Here is an 18,476-nt window from a genome sequence, read left to right as displayed (position 1 = left end):
ACGGCTATGAGTGTATGCCTATCACCCCTCTATCCCTTGTCATACTATAAATAAGTAACTACTGATCAAAAGTAAGTATACATCGACTTGAACTGCTTATAAAATGGAAACGAGAAAACTGCACATTTTATATGATCTTGGGAAGTTGGGATGAATAAACAAAAAGCAATCAAACACATCTGGGGTCATAGCTGTAAAAAAACCGTTTAAAAAAACCTGATGATGAAAACCTGATAACAAAGCTGAGCACTTCCACAGCACCTCGACAATGGCATCAGTACCTTGTGTGGCCTCCTCACAGCAGTTGGGGGAGTCGGTGAGCGTGACGGTCGGGTCAACACGGGTACGTTAATGGTGCTGAGAAAGTTCAGGATAATGTGAGCAGTGTGGGGCCGGACATTGTCCTGTTGGAACAGTTTACTTTGTGGCTGTCTGCTGAGCAGGGAAATAACAGCTGTCTGTAGAATGACATCCCTATAAAGTTGAGGGTTTCAATTTCTACGGATGACGATAAGACGTGTCTTCCTCCACCACAAACGCCATATCACGGCGGGGGACACCAGAAATAGGCTTCACACATTGTACCCATGTGGGAAATCGAACCCGCGTCTTCGGCGTGACGGTTGAACGCTTTAACCACAAGCCAACCCAACGTCACCCCACATCACGACGCCACCGCCTCTAAGCGGGGGAACCTCTCGGGTGCTTCATAGAGCAACTCGCATCCGACCATCAGGACGAAAGACGTGGATCCTGCCCACGTCGTGTAACAGTATCCTTGACCAATCACGTTGCAGCCATCGTCTCACAGTTCGAGACCACCGACATCTATTTAACGATGTTTACGGGGAAGAGCCATTCCGCGGTCAGGTTTGTGTTTTGTTTTTATTTTTGTTGTTGTTTAATGCCGCACTCCGGAATATTAGAGCTATATGACGGCGGTCTGTGAATAGTCGAGTCTGGACAAGACAATCCAGTGCTTAATATCATGAGCATCGATCCTCGCAATTGTGATCAATGACATGCATCAGCCAAGTCAGCGAGCCTGACTACCCGGTCCTGTTAGTCGCCTCTTACCACAAGCATAGTCGCCTTTTACGGCAGGTATGGGTTGCTGAAGACCTATTCTACCCCGGATCTTCCCGGGCCCCGCCGTCAGGTCTGAAGGCCCGACATCTTGCAGCAGGTAATCGTCTGACAATGCGACTCTGCTGATGCGACGCCCCAGTCCCGTCAACGCCGATGACGTCACCGTCGGGAATCGGTTCCGCAGATGTAACGTACGCAGATTGCGATCCACTTGCGGGTGGTCTTCTTGACGTGTACTCAGTCTGGTGGGGTGTTGTGTGTACCTGCACACTATGAGCTGTTGTATGTACCTGCACGCTATGAGCAGTTGTGTGTACCTGTTCAATATGATCCGTTGTATGTACCTACACACAATGAGCTGTAAGATATACCTGCACAGTATGAGCTGTAGTATGTACCCGCTCACTATGAGCTGTAGTAAGTACTTGCACAGTATGAGCTGTAGTATGTATCTGCTCACTATGAGCTGTTGTATGTACCTGCACACTATGAGCTGTAGTATGTACCTGCACACTATGAGCTGTAGTATCTATCTGCTCACTATGAGCTGTAGTATGTACCTGCACACTATGAGCTGTAGTATGTACCTGCACACTATGAGCTGTTGTATGTACCTGCATACTATGAGCTGTAGTATGTACCTGCACACTATGAGCTGTAGTATGTACATGCACACTATGAGCTGTAGTATGTACATGCACACTATGAGCTGTAGTATGTACCTGCATACTATGAGCTGTAGTATGTACCTGCACCCTATGAGCTGTAATATGTACCTGCTCAGTATGAGCTGTTGTATGTACCTGCCTGTGTTCTGACACATATACCAGCTGAGACAAGGTCTCCAGGCCCCTCAAAGCTCCCCAGACCTCACCGGCCGTGATGGACGCTGTGTTGTTGTTAATCTGTAACGCGTCTGAAATGTGACAAAATATATTTCCATATAACAGGTTTAACAGCTTTGGAATGTAAAACATGTAATCGTTTCAATCTGAATACATGACATTTTTTTTATATTGGCATCCAATTTAAGAATTCTGTGACTCTGTGACTGTACCAGTACAGTGACTGGGGCGTCCACAAAGAATGCACACCCATAGTCTTAGGGCAGGCTATTTTATTTGCAAAAAGAAAGATAAAAAATACTTTTAAACATGACTTTTGATACTTTCTCGAAACCCACGAGCACGAAATTGAGCCGACAGACCGAAATTCATAATTAGGGATAATACGGTATTCAACTGTAGAGAACTCCGCAGGCACAGACAATTGCCCACCCCATTAAGTCGTTTGATTGTTTAGTGTTTAACGCCGCAATATTCCAGCTATATGACGGCGGTCTGTAAATAATCGAGTCTGGACCAGACAATGCAGTGATTGACAACATGAACATCGATCAACGCAATTGGGATCGATGACTTGCATCAACCAAGTCAGCGAGTCTGACCACCCGATCCCGTTAGTCGCCTCTTGCGACAGTCATAGTAGCCTCTTACGGCAAGCATGGGTTGCTGAAGACCTATTCTACCCCGGATATTAAGTCGTTTGACTACACCGTGGTGACGTCATTGCCTTTACGTACATGTTTCATTCGATGTGGGTTCTGGATGCGCATCACTACACGAGTACAGCACTGATACATCCACGTGGCGAAGAGTAGCAGGGTTGCCATGTGCCACCGGGGATTCGAACTCTTCCTCATCTCTGACGACAACTGATTGTTTTGTGGGTAGTCGACCCGTTATGATGACGTAGTAGCGTCTCAGTGCCCTGGTTAGCGTGACACACGACCGAGACAGCGGGCCAATAACAAACCGGAAGTTAGTATCCAGCTGATAAACCATGTTGGAGTCCGACCGGAAGTGACGTGGTAAAGGCCAGGGTAGACCGCGCCTTCCAAGTCTTGCCTCTGTTAGGTAGGACTCGTGTGTTTTACTTCGATAATCTGTTAAAAAAATATATTACAATAGCAAATTAAATTCAACATTCAGATACGGAACTGACGAGATTGCCCTATGAAAGTTCTACACGAGTGGGGTGGTTGCCGCCCACACACTACAGATGAAAATTGCCTGTGTGCGTTGTCAAACTATACTTTAACATAACTCTTTTGAAATGCCACTTTGAACGATATTTCAGTTATACCCACAGCGTATCAGCGAAAATTTGAATGGGTGCTCAAAGTGACGCAGGTTTTACATGTTTAACATTTGGCCAAAACCCACAATCACAAGTACGGCGCTGACCAAGGACTATAATTCGGGCATATCTGAGATTCGAACTCACTATCATCAGATCATGGCATGTAAGGGGGCACAACTCTTCATAGATAGATGCGGAAGTTATTACAACGTTATTATATTATGACAACATATCCCAGCGTTCCGAGGCATGCGATCTTTTTGTCTGAATGGGGAAGTAAAAACAAATGTTGAAAACTCAAAACACAAACAGAAATTCAAGTATGTTCAGTAACCTTTTTGTACCTTTTGGGATTTTTTCCCCAATATAATAAGCAGAAACATAAGGTCGGACCCCGGCTTTTGTATTCGGGTCTCATCTAACAGTAGCTAGCTATTTTGACCTCCAGTTACATAGTTTTGCAACCCCCACCCCCGCCACCCTGTCACCTCCACCTCTTGCATACATAGTCCTCTGTATCCTACCGTTTGAAAACTGACCATCCGTTTCTGTGGGACCTGTTTGCATTTGCAGATGAAATTGACCTTTGATCCCTCTCTTTGGGCGACGTCGGTTTGGTTTCGCCTGCCCCCTGGTTTGCCACAAGGACACGTCCATCCTCTCCTTCACTGGAACGTTCTCCACGGCCTCATACGGCAGCAAGTTCTGCAGCATGTCACCCCTGACCTTTCCTCCACGACCTTTACCAGAAGCTCGGTAAATATGATTGTTCGGCCTTCTGGACCCTCTGTAGAGCCTTTCTCTGTGGCGCCTCTGAGCTGCAAAGTGAATATTGAGAGAGTCGGGTCTCTACAGTGAGTCTCTACAAAGCGTCACGCGGACTCATTGGAGTCCCAGTGTACGAAGGTCCACCAAGGATCATAATCGGAATATTACGGAATTGGATTTGAAAACAACCAGGGTGACAAGAAGAAACCCGACCTGCTAAGCTGAGTAAGAATACGTGAATGACTAATACCACTGGGCCCACTTGCACAAAGCGATCTTAGCGTCAAAATGATTGTTACAGCCATATTTTAACTTAGGCTTACAATAGCCGTAGCGCTAAGATCGCTTTGTGCAAGTGGGCCAGGTCAGGAGTAAGGATAGGAGGTTGACAGAGAAAGGATGGTAAAGGGATGGATGGCGAATTTATCTTGAATAAGGTGATTTGTTTGTTTGTTTGTTGTTTAACACCGCACTCAGCAATATTACAGCTATATGACCGCGGACTGTAAATAATCGAGTCTGGACCAGACAAGCATTGACATCATGAGCATCGATCTGCGTAACTGGGATACGATGACATGCATCAACCACGTTAGCGAGCCTGCCCACCCGATCCCGTTAGTCGCCTCTCACGACAAGCATAGTTGCCTTTTACGGCTAGCCATCTTCCCGAGGCAAAGGAGTTAACTGACTTTAAAAGTCCATTTCCACCCATGCCGAAGAAGACAGCAGTTATGAAGTTACATTTTGGCTGGACTAACGAGTGTATGCACATAGTCCAATCAAAATCGCGAACTAGACTTCCGGTTCGTAAACAACGTTGATGTTATACACCTATATGGTCAATTTCCATTTTAAAATCGCCAAGTTACAATTTTGTTCCTCTGAAACAAGGACAATGGGTGTCATGAATAATAAATAAAACCTGCAGCTAAGAAAACAACAGATTTCGGTCGACTGTAGGAATTGCAAAGCATGTGTACCGCCAACTGGGCGTCGACAGATATTTTGCAAATTGTTTATGTTTTTAATCAAGATACTAAAAAGATTTGAAGCGCTTCGCCGGGTAAGACCCGTTTTATTTCAATATATACTGAACCGCAAAAGAAAGGTCACCCAAGTAACATTGCATGAAAAGTTGTCATTTAAATATCTGGTTAATTTTTGTCAGAGTTTGTAAAATTTAACATTACCTTGTCCGGAAAATGAAATTTGATGATAGTGAGTAAGCGAGTTTGGTTTTACGCCGCTTTTAGCAATATTACAGCAATATCACGGCAGGGGACACCAGAAATGGGCTTCACACATTGTACCCATGTCGGGAATCGAACCCGGGTCTTCGGCGTGACGAGCGAAAGCTTTAACCACTAGGCTACCCGATCGCCCCGAAATTTGATGATAAAAAAAACAAAGCAGATGACAATAAAACCGATCGCCCAAAGGCACATCAACGGCAATGGTAACCCGATGCACGTGAGTTCCGTGCAAATTGAAATGCACAAGCGTTCCCCCATTTCTTGCCCTATAAAATTCCACCCAGATCGGATAACCTTCATTCCTTATTGAATTGCTACAACATGCCAAGATTGACAAGAAATCAGCGACACCAAGTCCTTGGGCGATTGCGAGCTGGACAAACCGCCCGCCAAGTAGCCAATGCATTTGAAGTTCCAGTAAGGACCATACACAGGCTCCAGCAACGGTACCAGACCACCAACACTACAGATGACCGACCACGTAGTGGAAGACCAAGAGTCACCACCCGACGTCAGGAACGTTAGATTTTGCGACAGCATCTTTAAGATCGCTGTGTAACTGCTTCGGAAACTGCTCGACAGACCATGGGGTCACACCAGCGACTCCCTCTCTCTCTCTCTCTCTCTCTCTCTCTCTCTCTCTCTGAAACTGCTCTACAGCAACACATTAGTGCGGACACCGTGCGTCGACGATTAACGAGCAGACACCTCCACTGTCACAGGCCATACCGAGGACCCATTCTGACACCACGTCATCGCCGGGACCACGAGTTTCAGCATGATAACGCCCGTGCCCGGACTGTGAGAGCAACACGAGACTTCCTCCAGCAGAATGGCATCAGAACCATGCAGTGGCCTGCCCTCAGTCCCGATTTAAATCCAATTGAGCACCTGTGGGACGAGATTCAAAGACGGCTGAATGACCTCTTACCGCGGCCGACAACTGCAGCTATACTGCGTCAGGCGTTCCTCGGAATGTGGGCTCAAGTGCCTATTGCCTTCATCAACCGCCTCATCCATTCCATGTATCGACGTTGTACGGCAGTCACCAATGCACATGGCGGACACACGAGATACTGACTTGTGATGCCATTTTCTCAGAGACTAGTGTTGTGTTTCACTTTCAGAACATTTGACACTTTAATTTCAACCTTGATGATCAGTTTTGCCAAGTTTCATCTTTTTAATATGTCTCAAAGTATGCTTACAGTGTTTGGACAAATAAGGTTTATCATATATCTATCCATGGTGACGTTTCTTTTACGGTTCAGTATATATATTGATTATCGATCAGATCGTCTTGACTTGGCGCCGCCATTTCGATTGAAGCAAATGCAAGTGCTATGAGAGATGGAATCTGATTGGTCAATACGAGGTACATAGAAGGGACATAATAGCCACTGGTGGCCCTACGATCGAGCCTGGAATATCCAGCCTAGTTCGGCAAGGGTTGTTATTGGACTTTTATAGTCAGTTAACGCCCTTGCCTCGGGAAGATGACGGCAAGCATGGGTTGCTGAAGACCAATTCTAACCCGGATTTTCACGGGTAAAGTGAAGTGTTGCAACATGTTAATACGTGACGCACAGCGACTGGGCCACCTTGACTTATGCATGACTGCTAGACGTGAGGTATTCTCACCCTGAGTGATCGACCAGGATGTTTAGCCTATTCTCTCTTCGCGTCTGATACGACGCAACTGCGTTGGTCTACCATGTAAACATGTCGAATGAGATCCTATATGTTGACATTTACAAATATGTGGAATTAATCACCCGAGGGTGTTTTGGGATGGTAAATATCCTGTATTAAGAAAAAACGTATTTAGTGAGCCATGGCTAAATACAAAGTTTTCAAATTGCCAATGACTTCGTGGCTCAGATGTAACAACAACAACAACAACAACAACAACAGCGTGACGTCATCGTCCTGGTGTATTGTGAGGACAATGAACAATAACGTTTATAACGAACATGCTCATAACGAACTGACGGATATAATGAACTTATTTTTGGTCCTTTGCAACTCTGCAGAGTTGTGTTCCTTAGTCAGCTATCGCTAAACATGTCGTGAAATATTCCAGCGGTTTCAGTCTTTGGTGTCTACATGCACTCACAAATAGTCAGTGAAGTTTACTAACTTAGTGAATTTCACTGCCCACTCTGACACTAACCTGTTAGTAGACTTTACTAACTAGTTAGTAAATTAACGCTAATTAGATTAGTAGGTGGTCTATCGTACATTAGTGCAATTTACTGATCAGTTTGTAGAGATTGCTAAACCCATCAAATAATATTTTATTATAATGTACTAACTGCAAAAATATACACCTAGAAATTAATTGAGCACACCCTGACAAATCAAACAGTTTATAAAACACGTTTATAAGAAATCAAGTTGCATGATACTCATTCATAGAATGACTGTCGGGAGTACAGGACTCTAGCATGTCTTGTGAGGCTACAGACCGCCTCCGTGGTCTAGTGGTAGAGCGTCCGCCCGGAGAGCGGAAGGTCCGGGGTTCGATACCCGACCGCGTCATACCAAAAGATGGTACTTGTTGCTACCCTGTCTGGCGCTCGGCATTAAGGGGCTAAAACAAGGACTGGTCGGCTCGGAGTCAGTATAATGTATCTGAGTAGGGTATTCATGTTAAACTGCGGCATGGTATCACAGTGGGCTAGCACTATAAATCGGCTTCAGTCCGGTCTAGTACAAGCAGACACACACGTGCACGTGCTTGGACGCGACGTTAAACCCCATTTCACCTCACCTTGTGAGGCGACAACCCTTTGCTTCGAAAGAACCATGGCTTCCCAACAGACATCTGTACACCAGATCCGAGGCGAAGGATCCACTGGTCTGACGAAAACAGATTTAACTGCACGTTACATAATGCGGGTTTGGGGACACAGAAACACTGCGTACATCCCTGGGAAACATTATACCGACAATCCCGTATGGTGGATGCTCCGTCGTGGTGTAGGGAGCAATATCTCATGCGTGAAAACTGGAGATGGTTACAGTAGGAGGCAATCTCAACGGCGATTGCTACATCCAAGACATCCTCAATGCTGTTGTTGTGCCACATTTTGACAATCATGCACTTGCCACTCGACCTGTGTTTATGGACGACAACGCTAGACCCCATCGTTCTCGTGCTCTGAGTGCATTTCTGCAAGAACACGTTTCTGAACTTTGCCTTGGCCTGCTATGAGACCATGTTTGAATCCACTGGAGCATGTTTGGGACATTCGTGGGCGTCGGCTGCAGGCAATGGATCTACCACTACAGAATGTGACAGTGTTAGAGGCTGCATTGCAACGGGAGTGGCAGCATTTATCTCTTGATCGTGCCAGAAGACTCACTGGAGCAATGAGGAGAAGGGTAGAATCTGTCATCAGGGCACAGGGCGGTTACACTCGCTGCTGACTTTCAGGATTGTGATTATTCTTGTAAGATAATAATGAACGTTTTTGGATAGTAATGATAGTTCATACCTTCGAATTTCCGAGATCCATAGTGGTTTCATTAGTCAATTTGCCAACACCAAGTAAATAACAAACACATAAACCATACAGATGAAAGATAACAGAATCACATATACAAAAAAGAAACGCAAAAGTCGTAAAATCGTAAATATCTGACAGACGCAACAGCGCCATCGGCCGTCACTGTCTGGGCTGATTCCCTACGCAATCCTGGTATTGCCGTAGTTGTAGGGGTGGCCGTGGTGGTTCTTTCACGAAAGTGACGTAACCGTATGAATCTGTCCTGTGTATCTCAGGAAACTATACTATTTTAACAGTTTTACCCACCAATTGTGGATTGAATCCACTTTTATGTGTGAACATTTATTTCTAATTAATTGAGTAGTTTTAACACAACGTTTCTAAATTCCTGTATTGGGATGGAACACCAGCACGTGCTGCCGCCTGACAACTATATCACACAACCAACTCAAAACCACAGTTGAATCACGTGTAACGTTCATCGTGACGTGAAACCAATATTTTCATGTTCATTTCAAAGTTCGTTTGGGTGCATTTTTTGGCACTGTTTCTCTGCTGCGTTTGCTCAAACAGACCTGTCCACAAGTCTAGATTATTGCAGTTTCTGAAAATGAAAATTCTCTAGGCTTCTTTTATTACATTTTATTTAGTTAAGTTAAGAAGTGGTTTGTTCTGTAAAATATTTTCATTTCAGAGACTAGATGTTAGTCTGATGTGTTCGTAAGACTTGGAGAAAACCGTAATAAGGAAGTTGTGTTAAAATGGTGATCATTTCGATGACAACATCTGTGATTTAGGTGACGTAATGTTCCCAAGTGATATACGTGACGTAATGTTCCCAAGGGATATACGTAACGTGATGTTCCCCAGTGATGTATGTACCATGATGTTCCAAAGTGATATACGTGACGTGATGTTCCCAAGGGATATACGTGACGTGATGTTCCCAAGGGATATACGTGCCATGATATTTCCAAGGGATATACTTGACGTGATGTTCCCAGTGATGTTTGTACCATGATGTTTCCAAGAGATAAACGTGACGTTCCTGAGGGATATACATGCCATGATACTCCCCGGTGATTTATGTATTGAGACGTTCCCGAGCAATGTGTGAACCGTTATGTTCCCAAAGGATATACGTGACGTGATGTTCCCAAGGCAGGTAAGTACCGTGATGTTCATAAGTGATATATGTACCGTGATGTTCCCAAGAGTTACAGGTGACGTGATGTTCCCGAGCAATATGTGTACCATGATGTTCCCACAGGACATACGTAACGTGATGTTCCCAAAAGATATACGTACCGTGATGTTCCCAAGGGATATTGTACCGTGATATATAAGCTACGTTCCCTTATGATTCTTGAATCGTGATGTTCCCTTATGGTATACTGGACCAAATTAAAACCTTCACAATCCTAAAACTTTAACATTTTGACCAGTTATCATTGTGGGCCCTTATTGTGTATTTAAACAGTATGGCCACGTATTGTCTTCAGATAACACCCGTTTTTGTGCAGGTGAATCGATCAAAATCATGTGCACAGCACTATAGTGGCAAAAGTGGTTTTTCACGTGCAACTGGTCACGTGGCCATAATACCGCATGTGTTTTCAGCCATATTTGTTAGCAGTCATTAACAAAAAAAGAAAAACACAAGAAAACAAAAGTCTTTACGGCCATTTGTCATTCCTTTCAAATGTGCAACGTGAACGTGCCAACGATGGGTTGTAGTCGACGGACTGTTTATGATTTACAGACGCGTCTACAGCAAAAGGGTACCACCGCTGATCGCCCTCGGCCAGGTCGACCACGTGTGACGTCATATGCAGAGGATCGTCAGATTGTCTTACGTCACCCCCGTAACCGATTTTTGACGGCTTCATCAACCAGAAATGAACTGTTTAGGGGTAGACATGGTGCGCAAACTGTTCGAAACCGTCTGAGAACTGCTCACCATACTGCGGGCCGATTCTGACTCAATTACACAGACGTCAACATCAATTGTGGGCACAGCGATACTTACGATGGACTCAGAGGAATTGGAATCAAGTCGTCTTCAGTGATGAATCCCGATTTAATCTTCGATTTGCTGATGGTAGGGCGAGGGTGTGGAGGCGCCGTCATGAACGTGACGCCAAGTGTCGTGTACAGGAAGTTGACAGATTTCGAGGCGGAAGTGTCATGGTGTGGCAATGCACGTTCCAGGCTTCTTGTCATCCGTGGCAACCTCAACGCTGCTGCTTACCGCGACCAGGTACTGGCACCAGAACTTCTGCCTTTTATGGCAGCACATGGACCCGGTTTGATCTTCCAACACGACAATGCCAGACCCCACACAGCAATTTTGACAAGGAATTTCCTTCAGAATGCCGGAGTCAACGTCATGGACTGGCTGTCAAGGTCTCCCGACCTCAATCCCATGGAACACGTCTGGGATGCTCTTGGCAGAAGTCTGCGCACTCTCCAGAACCAACCACAGAATTTTCAAGATCTTGGCACCATTTTGCAGCAACAATGGCGTCGTCTTCCCAATCATGTGTTCACAAGCATCACAAGGTCCATGCGGAGGCGTTGTGTGGCAGTTGTCAACGCACATGGTGGCCATACACGCTACTGAACTTATGTGCCATCAGATTCTCGTGCTTGGGACTTAAACTGTTGATGTTATTACCGAATACCGTAGGTGCTTGAAACAAATTATGTTTACCACCGTTAATTAAAATCCTTCTTTGGACATTAATGATAAAAAATTACCTTCTCTGATACATTTGTCCGTTGTATATCATATATGGGATTACTTTTAAAAATGTGAAGTTTTTAATTTGACTTAGGATATATCGTGCGTGATGTTCCCCTGATGTATTCCATAGCAATATGTGTATGTACCGCATTGATATATTTACAGCACAAATGAACATGTTAATACCTTGCGCTATGTCAGGTCTTACAGACCATGGTTCTAAAATGATCCCCCGAGACGTACACGTTCACATACAACATTAAATATATACACACATACACTCAGATAACGGCTGGCATGTTTCGATTTTATTTGCCCCTATCATGTGATGGGAATAGCATGCTAAGATAATGTATGACATTCACTACTTGCATTTATATAAATAAGACGAGTCAAATCCAGAACAAGTGCCCGCGCTGTTCACTGAACATGCCACTTTGAGGGATGAGTGAGTGAATGAGCTGGGTTAAACCGTTATTATCTTACGACATATCAGCGAGTGCGTGAGAGAGTTTGGTTTACCACCGCTTTGAATAGCATTCCAGTTATATCAAGGCGTTTCAGCTTCACGTGGGAGGAAAGCCCGAAGTGATGCAGGTCAAACACGCTTACCACTTTGGTGAAACCAACGAGCACGGGACTGACAAACCTAGAAACATAATTAGGGTGAACTGGGATTCGAACCCACGGTCATAGGTTTGTAGCATGCATAAGGGACGCAACTTAATTGCACCATACTTCCCACCGAGAATATGGTTGACATGTTGCCAATGTGTCGTTGTCTTTGAGCCACTCACTAATACAAATTCTGATTACCTCACCGGAAGTGTTCAATTATTCTGTCCAGGTATTTGGAAGCTTGGACCCCCTTCCTCAAAGCAATCACAGCGCTACGACTGCCGTAAGTCCATAGTAATGAATGAAAGTTACGATCGTCTTACTGCTAAGGTAATTTACTGGAACGGGCATTTGGGAGTGATATTGGTCTCATGCAAAAACAAAATACAGGTAGCTGTTCTTGATTGTATGTACGTGGTTTGTACTACGTCTTGGATACGGATTAGAAGTTCAGGGCCCACTTGCACAAATCGATCTTAGCGCTAAGATGATCGTAACTCCCATACTTTAACATAGGTTTACAATAGTTGTAGTGCTAAGATCGCTTTGTGCATGTGGGCCCAGGATTAATGCACTTATAGAGTGACGCGCACGAGCGCGTGCGTAGGTGGGTGTGTATGTTGGGGGTGGGGTGTGTGTGTGCTTGCTTGTACCTGTCCGGATGTATGTCAGTTTGATAGTGCCTGTCCACTGAGCTACCATGCCACAGTTTAACATGACCACCACTCAGAGCCGACCAGTCCTTGTTTATCCCCTTTATATGTTAACGTTCTTTGTAATGACGCGACCGGGGAACCACTGACCGTCCACTCAGGGGCACCCTTGGGTATAAGTGTAGTGGTGGCCAAGGTTCATAATCAGCGAATCCGACACGACTAAGGGAGGCAAGCCTGCAGTGACTTGCATAGACGGTGATATGAGCCCCGGAGGTATCCTTGACACGCCGCATCTTGTACAAGTGCGGAGTAACGCCCTTCGCTGGTCTCGTCCCCATTATCCCCCGAACTGCGGCGAGGCAATCATCACCTAATGCCAATGATGTCACTCTGATCCCACCTGAGCACCACTGTTACCAGAATAAGTGTCGCGATAAGATAAACTGAATGAGCATTGTGGGAACCGATCCGCCACACGGGTCGCTCAGAGCTCAGAGCAGCACAACCGTGTGTGGAGATTCGGAGTGGCTGCCGCGATGCTTTGGTATCAGAAGGTACGGTACGACTCACGGAAAACTCGGTTTGATTTGCTCGCATCAGGAAGCTATTCGTCTAAACTAAGCAGCACAACTAAATACCGCCCATTCCGAACATACGGTAACATCGCTGGAATACAGGCACAGCTCGCATTCAGCTGGTGAACACCATGTTGGTTTCTACATCAGGTGACTGGTTAGCTGTGGCAGCTGCGACAGATTGATGCGATGACATAAGCCGATGCAGGACCACTTGTATCGCAAGAAACACGTGTTAGAGGGAAAAAATATGATGAGAAAATATCCAGATCACCGAACTCATAAAGAACTCTGTATATATTTACTTCTTTCGTTAATGTATTTGTACATCTGATAGACCAACTGCAGTAATTTTCAAGCGGACGCCAAATCCTGCATTTGTATACCCATTAAAATTGAAAGACGGACCCAAAAGAATTCAAAGTGCATCCACTGGGATGCAGAAAATTTGTATGAATGCTGCTTTTTGATAATTTGGTACAACTTAGATTAATTTCCGCACATGATTAATAAAAAACAACATTATACAGGCGAGTCCTCGTCGACATCACTGACACTTGGGGGGCACGGGTGGCCCAGTCGTCTAAGGCGCCGCGATTCGCAGTGCAGAGTTGCGTCCCTTGGGCACGCCAGAAACCTATGATTGTGGGTTCGAATCCCGGTTCGCCCCGATTATGTTTCTAGGTTTGTCAGCACCATACCCGTGCTCGTGGGTTTCACCGAAGTGGTAAACGTCTTACACCTGCATCACTTCGGGCTTTCCTCCCACATTAAGCTGACACGCCGTGATATAACTGGAATACTTTAAAAAGCGGCATTAAACCCCACCCATTCACTCACTCACTGACACTTGAAGATTCAATTCAGTTGGGGGACACGGTGTCTATGTTTAGATAACGGCCTCTGAGCATACGCAATCATTTGTCGCTTGTGGTTGAGGATGGTATTCAATTTTTGTGCATTTCCCCTGAACTCCATTTGTGGAGCTTTGGGCTCCTACAATCAAAGACCTTGAGCCCCCTGAATCCCCAGAAAGATAATCCACGTCAAAGCCTGCCTTATGTATGTCAGCTTTCAGGAAAGTATTGGACGGGAAACAAAGGGGTCATGTGGTTCGATGATGTTATTGAATAACTTATGGTGTTTACCAGTCGCTATCATATTCAGGAATTCATTAGTCAACAAAATGCACTCACGGAAAATGTTCTCCGACAGGTACATGCATATTTATTGTCACTTAACACCATAAAATCGACTACCTCCAATAAGACTTGTATTTCTGCCACATCCCGGTTTATGAGGCTTCCGAAGTTTATGATTAGCTCTGTTCGTCATTTCTGAACTGGGCGATCATGCCGTCGGATGTCAGTAGTATGTGCCATTACATTTTCAATGCACTGAAAACAAGGAAATGGCAATGGAAGAAAGTCTACCAAGTATGATTAGGAGACAAACTAGCTATCTAAGTAAACCTTCAATACTTAGGTATTATACTATGACGTATTAAAGGTGAGTGAGTTGGGTTTAACGCCACTTTTAACATTATTCTAGTTATATAACGGCGTGTCAGCTTAATGTGGGAGGAAAGCCCGAAGTGATTAAGGTCTCAGACGTTTACCACTTTGGTGAAACCCACGAGCACGGATATGGTGCTGACAAACCTAGAAACATAATCGGTGCGAACCCACAATCATATGTTTCTGGCGTGCCCAAGGGACGTAACTCTGCACAGCTAATAGCGGCGCCTTAGACGACTAGGCCGCCCGTGCCCCCATAAGGTGAGCGTGTACCCTGATATTATTTTACATGAATTCTTTTCTTGTATTGTTATAAATGCATGTATGAAAATCGCAAGAATTGTTATGAAACTAATCTTGCTCAAGTAAGTTTAATAATGTTGCTTGAATTACATATCCACCCCCCACCCACCCACCCCCACTCCACCTGGGGCTGGGGAGTTTCTGAGACGATGACGTATTTTCTTATTTTATAAAATTAAAAACCATATGATATGACATTCAGTATGGACATTTGAACGCCCGTTAAGATCTGTAAAATAAACAAAATCCGTGCAAAAATATATCAACGCAACCCAATCTGTGGGGGTGTTGTTTTTGCACAATTGTATTGACGACGACCGGCACACAGGCCTTGACATAAACTCCGTTGGATACCCAGCACCAGGGACATTGAAATTAAATACTGACATGTTGACACGCCTACGCCCATAGGGCTTTCTCCAACAATAGGTTGATAACATAAATTGTGAGTAAATTAAATTATCTTTCAGCCTGTACGATAATTTAATTTACTCCACCATTTGTCACCGAGAGCTGAAATGTACCGTAAGGTTTCGCTTGTTTTTTTCTTTGTTGTTTAACGCCGCACTCAGCAATATTCCAGCTATATGACGGTGGTCTGTAAATAATCCGAGTCTGGACCAGACGATCCAGTGATTGACATCATGAGCATCGACCCACGCAATTGGGATACGATGACATGCATCAACCAAGTCAGCGAGCCTGACCACCCGATCCTGTTAGTCGCGTCTTACGAATGCAGAACACATTGTTTTGTAAATGAAAGATGCGATAATATGCACAATTAAGTGGAAACTGTGAAATATCGGTATTAAAATCATAGGACAACTTGGATGTTTTGTATTCTTCAAATGAGAAAACATTAAGCTTGCTAAAATGAGTGAAAATGGACTTTTTCATATTTCAATCAAAATCTATGAGCAAATCCGTGACCCTTGAAGAAGTTTTTCAATATATTTATACTCATTCTCTAACTCATTTTGAACATTTGATCCAATATATATACGACTGACAAGTCTAAAACACGCTGTTTTTAATGGTTTTAACACGCATCGGATAGTTTAAGCATTCCTGGAATTGTAGCTCAATTCTTAAGCTGTGCAGATCCTATGGACCAACATGTGCTCGTCATACGATGTCCGAGCAGTTTGTTTATACCTCACATATGAACAACGTAATTTCAGGAACATTGGCTTGACATCATACCAACTGACTCAAATACTTCTTCACAAGAACACATTGAATAACACATCCATTACATTGTTGACATTCTAACTTCGCTTGAGTTAAGAACGCTAGTTTGGGGCAAGGGAAACATTCAGACACCCTGCAACCATTGCGTATTTAATTTGACAAGCTAATCATACATTCTGCTGTGATGTCACTAAGACAACGAACATTATCAATATAATTTCTACTTACCCGCCATGCACCCTGTGGCCAGAATCAACAGTGTCAATAATAAATTTGTATCCATATTTTAATATGACAACTTGGATTCAGACATGCGACTGTGCCTGTTGAATACGGATGTGTAGAACGCTGCGTGGAGCTTGAGTTGGAGTGACGTCATCACAGAGGCTCGCGCTGGGTCAAAAGACGATCATGTGACATCAGGGCACGATGACATTTTATAAATTCCAACTGTTTGTAAAAAATGCTATCAAAAAGCTAAATATGTGCATTGAACTATAGCTGTGTTGAGCAGGAAGCGACAGGGATCCCTCCGCACATTCCTCGCCTGGCGCCAGTAGGTGCACCTTTCACATATGCTGCACGGGTTACCGTCCAACCAAGTTGTAAGGAGACTATTGTTGTGTTGCAATGTTCTCCATCAATACAGGTCGTAAGAAGCTGACTTGGACATCTGCACCTCAACAATGTTATTAGTCCGAAGTTGTTTCATATTTTGTCAATATACTACGTTTTGGACCGCCTCCGTGGTGTAATGGGTAGAGCGTTTTCCAGGTCGGTGGTTCGATCCCCGGCCGCACCATACCAAAGACGTTGAAGGATGGTACTTGTTGTTACCCTGTCTGAGCGGGGTATCCACGTTAATCTGCAGCGTGGTGTCAGTGGGCCCGCTCTCTTGCGACCCGGGCTAATATACAATTTATTTTGGACCAACCCGAGCACATTTATCAATCACATAAATAGTATTTGCCCACGTTGATGGGCCTATTATGAGTAATCCTAGCCCTGATCGAGAAAAAAGCATTTTCATTGGAAAAACTTCCAAATCACACGTACATTTAATGCACAGATTATCTATTCGTCTTGTTAATAAATAGGTCACTGTCTATTCTCCCATGTCGCCGCGACAGAAGACTACATCCGTTAGCCTTCGGGGCGAACTTCGCGGCCTCGATTCCCGCTGGCGACACGAGTTTTTCATCAAGGTAGATATGGGGGAAAAAAGAAGATCCTCCTATCTCAAGCGGTGTTTAACTAATAATTCAGTGTGTTAATACTCTGTCAAAGATAAGGGGGGCATGATTAAAGATCACTTAGTCACTGTCATCTTGTGCTCCGATTTGTCAGAGCGACTGACTGCATGTCTGTCATGGAATGTTCTTCCTGCTACTGTCCCACTGAACTAAAACGACCGACTCCAAGCCGGGACAGTCAGCCGGTTTCTGCAGTTATGTCTGACTTTACTTCAGCGCCTAACCGACACGTCTTTCAGTACCCATTAGACGTTTCCCCCTCTGGTGAAAGCATGGGTACAATGCTGACAAACCAAGAATCATATTTAGGGTAAGATTCGAACCTACCAACATCGGATCCGCCAATGTGTGCACAGCCATTGGAAGTAAACTAGACCACTAAACAGACAGAAAGCACATTTCTTCAATATTCCCAAACTTTCATGTAAATTATGAGAGGTGCATCCAAGTATGCAAAATCATTCATATATTAAAAAGCCGGGTTAGAATAGGTCTTCAGCAATCCATGCTTGTATCGTAGGCAGTTTGGCAGGGTATAGTTTTTATATATAGGAGCAGGGCTATTATTTATCTATATATATTTAACTTATTCAACTCAGGGAATATATAAGACATATATATACTCCCTGTTAAAACCTATACCCTGCCAAACTGCCTTCGATACTTGTACCAGGCGACTAACGGGATCAGGTGGTCAGACTCGCTGACTTGGTTGATGCATGGCGTCGTATCCCAGGTGCGTGGACAGATGCTCAAGATATCACAGACTCGATTATTTACAGATGTCATATAGTTGGAATATGGTCGAGTGTGACGTTAAAGAAACAAACACACATATATTGGTGAC

General features: G+C 44.4%; 1 protein-coding gene across 1 annotated transcript in view; it reads right to left on the bottom strand.

The window, feature by feature from the left end:
* Positions 1-16,778, bottom strand: part of LOC139461718 (beta-hexosaminidase subunit beta-like) — a 39,257-nt gene extending 22,479 nt beyond the window's left edge. The window contains exons 1-4 of the mRNA XM_071243173.1: positions 16,605-16,778; positions 3,756-4,049; positions 2,672-3,034; positions 1,893-2,005 (exon numbers count right to left, since the gene is read on the bottom strand). Of these exons, the coding sequence (XP_071099274.1) occupies positions 1,893-2,005; positions 2,672-3,034; positions 3,756-4,049; positions 16,605-16,659 (825 nt within the window). The 5' untranslated portion in view covers positions 16,660-16,778. The remainder of the gene's footprint in view (positions 1-1,892; positions 2,006-2,671; positions 3,035-3,755; positions 4,050-16,604) is intronic.
* Positions 16,779-18,476: the final 1,698 nt, after the last annotated feature.

Source organism: Haliotis cracherodii, unplaced genomic scaffold, assembly GCF_022045235.1.
Source record: "Haliotis cracherodii isolate W230 unplaced genomic scaffold, xgHalCrac1.p SCAF_15, whole genome shotgun sequence".
Taxonomy (NCBI): Eukaryota; Metazoa; Mollusca; class Gastropoda; order Lepetellida; family Haliotidae; genus Haliotis; species Haliotis cracherodii.
This window is presented reverse-complemented; position numbering and strand designations above follow the sequence as displayed.